Here is a 6638-nt window from a genome sequence, read left to right on the forward strand (position 1 = left end):
CCCATAAAGCTGGGTAAATGTCACAAATGAGATTATATATCATATAATTCTGACTGAATGAGCAAAAACTACAGTGGAAGGAGATAAAGATCAGAATGAGAGTCCAAACAGCTGATAAAAACATCACAATAACATCACAATAATCCACACCACTCCAGTCCATCAGTTAATGTCTTGTGAAGCGAAAAGCTGCGTTTAAGAAACTAATCCATCAATTAAGACGTTTTAACTTAAAACATCACTTTTGGCCAAAATACGAATCCATAAATGAGCAATATCACACGGCTACGAGTGTGATACTTCGTTCATACAACAGCTGGACATCTTAAAGTAAAAATAATACAATCCTGTTTCAGTCTCTTTCAATATAAAAGTCTTTGCTGCTGACTCACTCATAAAGACAGTCTCTTGTTGCCATCTAATGGCGGAACAATGTAAGTAAAATCACCATCATAACAGTTTCTCAACACCAATTCTATTAGGCCTAATAAATTCTATTATTTATTGAACAATACTATTTAATATACCACAATAGCCATTATAAAGTTACAATTCAGTCAAAAGTAGGCAGCGCTCTGATACAGCTATAAAAATGAAACTTGCCCTCAGCGAAAACTATTTGCTCTGGAACAAATACCGTAATAGATTGAGACAAAAGATTGCCCGTTAAATTTACCCAAGACCAATCTCATGTTTAACCACTATAGAGGCATCTGAGCCAGCGGCAAATTCCAGAAGATCTGGCCGAGGTGCGGCTGCTCTCGGCGGGTTCATGTGCGCTGAACGGCCGCTGACGCCCTGGAGCTCACATCTCGTCTAAGCAAATTAATACTCTTAATTTTTTATCTTTATTAACCGCATATTTGAAACTACATTCTCCACTAAAAAAAAAAAAAAAAAACTCTTAAAACTAGGCTACATTCCATGACACAACAACAAAATCCTTTGACAATGTCGTTATTAATAATGGACTTGTTTCTTACAAACACTCAGCTTTTCACTTCTCCAGATGTTAACTGATGGAATAGAATGGTGTGGATTACTTGTGGATTATTGTGATGTTTTTATCAGCTGTTTGGACTCTCATTCTGACGGCACCCATTCACTGCAGAGGATCCACTGGTGAGCAAGTGATGCAAATGTGTTCAGATGTAATTGTAATTGCTAAAATTACAACGAAAATTGTACAGACAGATTGTCTTAATTCGGAGGCCTCGTCCTTGTCAGAATCCTGATGAAAGAACAGACAGCTGCTGTCTCCTCTGCCATCCCAACACCTGCTAATGTCATTGAGATGCTCCATGTCTTTGAGACATCATTTCTCTCTGGCTGCCTTGTAGATGTGAGAAAAATAAAATACTTTTGACAAGAGACATAGAATCTGAAGGCATCATAAACTGCAAATGTGCTGGTATGCGCAGTTCTCACGCCAAACTTTCAAGCACAGTTTCCTATAAAAAAAAATTACCTGTCAGCAGCTGCATAAACACTGGAATTTTAGTACATTTTCATCTGCATAATACCATAAATTTGGGATTTTTTTTCTCAATACTGATATGTATGCATTTTAAGTGTTAAATTAATGGTTTATTATTCATTAACTTTTTATTATCATTTACTCACTGTCATGCCATTCCAAACCTGTTCTTTTTGACTTACTTTCTTGTGTAAATAATATATTTTAGAAATCCCTAAAAATATCTTCTCTTTTGTTTTGCAAAAGAAAGTCAGTCATACAGGTTTGGAACAAATGAGGGCGAGTAAATGTTAAAATTTTAATTTTTGGGTGAACTATCCCATTAAAGACTAGACACATGATCTGCTGCAGAACAATGCTGCCCACTGGTGGTAACTTCGAGTTAAAGCACCTTCTCTCAAAGCATGCACTAAATTGATTTTTATTATTATTTTATGTGTCTGGGTTTCCCCTCGCTCATTTTAATTTTAGATCAAAATTATTTCAATTATAAAAACACTAAAAAGCACAGAATAAAATATGAATTAATCAATTCTGATGCAAGGGAACACCCCATTTTGTTGATTTCTAATCAAGACAACTTGGCTTTCTGTAAACATTTAGTTTATTTTGTATTAATTATAAGACAAATTACTTTTGTAGAAGACAATATGTCACATTACATGAGAGATATGGGTTTCCTGCCAATAGCTCTACCTGAGCCCTCATTATTCTCTACATGAAATGAAAGCTTAGTCAAAGAAAGACCTGACCAAACATTTTTATTTGGCTCCTTCAGCAAAGGCTTTCAAGAAAAAAAGGTGCACATTTTCAAAAGCTGCTCTGTGGCTGCACAGTCACAGTGACAAGGCACATCGGCACACTCTCTGGTGCTTCTGCGATTGAGGTAAACATCTGATGACTGGGTGAAAGAGTTCAACTTGCATTCACCCTGACAACAAGCGCTCAGTGTATCCAAGCTTTATTGTCATTTAAACATGCACAAGTACCCATAAAGCTGGGTAAATGTCACAAATGAGATTATATATCATATCATTCTGACTGAATGAGCAAAAACTACAGTGGAAGGAGATAAAGAGTAAGCATACAAGCTGGAGCTTGTCTAGCATAAATCATTTCTATTCATGTAGAAAGATTGAGCCCTTGTATACAAAGTTTTAGCTATTTAAATTAAGCCAAACATGTTATTATTAGACATGTAAATGATATCAAAATACATCATTTTAAGACCAGAAAAAAAAATCAGATTATCATCCTGACTGGGCAAAGGTCATGGGATACACAATGTCTTGAAAGTTTGAACTTATATTTAAAGGTCCTGCTGCGCAACACAACACGTTTTTTTCAATAGCAATTATGTTGTAACAGATATAAACATTGATTGTCTATGCATTTTAAGACATTTTGAAGGGATAGTTCTCTCAAAAATGAAAACTGTCATCATTTACTCTCCCTCATGTGGTTCCAAACCTGTATGAATGTATATATTTTAGCAATGATTTAGTGTTTTTTTTTAATGCAGTGAAAGTCAGTGGGGTCCAAAACAACACATTTTGGACTCCATTGACTTTCATAGCATAGACAAGGTACATAGACAGAAACATTCTAGATATCTTCTTTTGTATTTAAAAAAGTGACATAAACGACATAAGGGAAAGTAAATGCTCATATAATTCTGAACTGCCGAAACACAAATATTAAATGCAAAGACAATTTTGGATAATGCATTACAAGGTATTACACAACAGTGTCACAATCACCATTTTGTGACTTCAAGCTTTGGGCATAAGAGATGGCATCACTAAGAGTGTGAAACTGTATGTCTTTGATCCCTTTCTTTTGGTCATAATAGCCTCCCCTTTGCAAAGAATCAATGACGGAGGTGTTGCATCGCGCCAAAAGCACATTGACTCCCAGCTCCTTGTAGCCCTTGCATACCTCTTTCAAAGCATTGACTCCAGCAGTGTCCAGAAACAGCACTGGACTGCAGTCTATGACCAATGTGTGCAAACTGTTGAGCTGTAGCAGATACACATTGGTGGACACGTCCATCTCTTGTTTTTTGTCTTCTCCATCTTGTTTCGGATTCCTCTGCTTGTCTAGTTTCCTGCGCCTGGCCTTCTCTTTAAGTGGATCCAGGCCCACATTGCGGTACAGTGACTTCTTAAAAAGAGCTTGGTTGGCATAGTAGATGGGAGCCTCGTATTGGAAAACAGCCACCCCTGCCTGGCTCTGGAGACCCTTGTAGGACGCAAGATCCTCAAAGAGCTCGCGGTCCCCTGCTTGGCCCAGCTGACGGACTTGGGCAGACTGGGTTCGGCCTAGCACACAGAATGCAGAGACCAGGACTCCAACCAGTAGACCTAGCTCAGTGTTCACTAGTGCTGACGTAGCCATGGTAATCAGCCAGATGATAGTGTCCAAACGGTTGACACGCCACATTTGGGGAATGTCCACAAACTTTCGCAGTGCCCCGCGGAGGTTGACGACTATGATGACGGCCAGAACACATCTGTAGAGATTAAGAGGACACAATTAGGTGAAGTCTCGAGGAAACAGACACAATTTCAACATGAAAATGGGACATAAGTCATACATACTTCTGCAATGAGTAGAAGGCAGGTGCGATAACAAGCAGGACGAGCAGCAGTACAAGAGCGGTCACCAACCCTGAGATCTGAGTCTGGCAACCAGTCGACTCCTTCACAAGAGTCTTGGTCAAGGCGGCGCTGGTCGTGAAACAACGGAAGAAGGATGGAATGATATTACAGAATCCAATAGCATACATCTCCTGGTTAGGGTCCACCATATAACCATGCTTCTTGGCAAACATCTCAGACAGAGAAACAGTAATGGCGAAACCAACAATGGCAATTGAGAACGCGTCAACGGCGATATTGGGTATGAGAGACCAGTTCGGAAGCTGAGGTGGCATGAAGCCTGTGGGAATGTTGCCGGATACATCCGAGCCGTAAGTTTCCTCGAACTGGCCAAAGTGGGAAGCTAGAGTAGCAGCAATGACCACAAAGAGTTCAAAGGGAATAGGGGCCTTGAGCTTGGCCTTGAAGCGGTCGTTGAGCTCTTTGGTGGGTACAAGCACAAGCAAGCAGAGCACGCTGGTTACAAGGTCACAGAGGTTGGTATGACCCAGATTCTTGAAAAGACTGATCCAGGTTTTTATGAGTGAACCCCAGCCTTGGACTCGAGGAAGGTGAAGCCCCAGGAAGTACTTTATCTGGGATGTGAGGATGGTGAGAGAGGCACCAGTTGCGAAACCGCTCAACAGAGAGTCCGAGAGGTAGACGGAGACAAAGCCAACCTGTAGGAGGCCCATCAACACCTGCAACCCAAGCAGAGCAATTAATACATTTAGATATTTCAAAAATTCTGATGGAAGAAGACTAATCTTGATAGATGGACCAACCTGGTAGACCCCTGCTGTAAAAGTTAGTGTTGCTGCCACCATGACTGCATAGCAGCTTCGGTCACAGATTGGACCAGTGCTGTTGTCCACATTTCCCAAGGTGGTCTGATTGGTGTCCGATGGATATCCTGCCAGAGTAAGTTCCCTGTCCACAACCTGTCCCACCAAAAGACACAATACCCCAAAAATCCCAACAGAGATGTGCCTGGAGGTGCCCAGTAGGGTGTAGATAATGCTGGCAAAGAAAGATGTATAGAGCCCATAAATAGGGTCTTGTTCTGCCAGTAAAGAATAGGCGATGGACTGGGGAACCAAAAGGATGCCCACGATAAGGCCAGACATGGCATCCCCAATGATCCAGTCTTTGAACTGATATCTTGGCAGCCATTTCACGATTGGGATGGAATCTATGACCAGGGCTTTGACTCGAGCAGAACTGCAGGAACACTTTTTTCCCACCTTCTTTTTCAACACTTCCTTCCAGGGCACTTTCTCTTTTACACGCTCTTCTAAAAGGAAAGGAACATCTGGCCCCTTCTTAGCATCATCCTCTGCTGAAACACTGTCACAGACTTCTTCAATTGGCATAATGTCCAGAAACTCTCACTGAAACAGGACAGAAAAGCACATTGATTAACTGGACTTAAAATAAAGCAGTTTGGTTTACACAGATAAAGAAAGAGAAAAGGGTGTTTCTTGGTTTTTGGTAATCTTAAGAATGATCATTTAAGACTCATACAGAAATGAGCGCAACAGCGGTCCGTGTACATTTTGATAGTTTCTTTTTCAATTTGAAAGGAAATAAGCAGAAACAAGAAAACGGTCGTTTTTTTTTTTCATGTGTTCAAAAAAAAACTAAAAAACGAGATGTTGGCTCGATTTTCATTTTTTTTGGTTCATGGGTAGAAAACGGATAAACGACTTCAAAATTTGTTTTCCCCTTGTGGGCAGTCATGACACGCCCCTTTCCGACAATTGGTCAACCAAATCTGAGCCCGTGACGTCATCCTCAGGTCGTTCAACAAAATAATAGTCCTCTGCTGCTGTACAGGGGCAGGTCCTTGATCAGGCTTTCTTCTGTGCACCCTAACGCGTTTCGCAGAAATATTTATTTCAGAAATTTTAATCAGCAGCCTGTTTTATTTAGTTGTGCGCGTAGCCTAGTTAAATCTGTATGGTGAAGCTGCGCTACCCATAGACAGCGCAGAACGGATGAGAAGCACAGATTTTTAAAAAAAAAATGGACGTACACTAAAAAATGCTGGGTTGTTTCAACCAAACTTTGGGTCAAATATGGACAAACCAACTTTTGGGTTAAAAATTTAATGTAAAAATTTAACCCAACAGCTGGGTTAATCCATATTTGACCCAAAGTAGGGCTGAAACAACCCAGCATTTTTTAGAGTGTAGGGGGGTCCCGCAGATATTTGGTAAAAAAATAATGATGACAAGTCTGATTAAGCTCATGCAGTTAGGATACAGTACATTTCGTTAATTAATTGTTTACAGTCATTCATGTCACTAAAGTCTGTTTTTAGGCTGTCAAAATGTAAATGCCTCTATCAAGGTCGGCGCCAGAGCGCACAAAGTGAGGGGGCAATGGGGCATGCACAATTTTTATTTATTTATTTAGGCAATAATTCATTTATTTACCATTTAAATTATCATTTTGCTACCATTTCTGCTTGGACATGTTACACATATCAAATCAATTTGTGTTATACATTTTCATTTTCA

General features: G+C 40.0%; 1 protein-coding gene across 1 annotated transcript; it reads right to left on the reverse strand.

The window, feature by feature from the left end:
* Positions 1-2999: 2999 nt before the first annotated feature.
* On the reverse strand, positions 3000-5523 carry LOC107756710 (sulfate transporter-like). The gene is made up of 3 exons (XM_016573926.1): positions 4902-5523; positions 4078-4817; positions 3000-3989 (listed from the first exon to the last, which is right to left on the reverse strand). The coding sequence occupies exons 1-3, from the start codon at positions 5487-5489 to the stop codon at positions 3215-3217; spliced, it is 2103 nt and encodes a 700-aa protein (XP_016429412.1). The 5' UTR covers positions 5490-5523; the 3' UTR covers positions 3000-3214.
* Positions 5524-6638: the final 1115 nt, after the last annotated feature.

Source organism: Sinocyclocheilus rhinocerous, unplaced genomic scaffold (genome assembly GCF_001515625.1).
Source record: "Sinocyclocheilus rhinocerous isolate Xijiao unplaced genomic scaffold, SAMN03320098_v1.1 scaffold892, whole genome shotgun sequence".
NCBI classification, from domain to species: Eukaryota; Metazoa; Chordata; class Actinopteri; order Cypriniformes; family Cyprinidae; genus Sinocyclocheilus; species Sinocyclocheilus rhinocerous.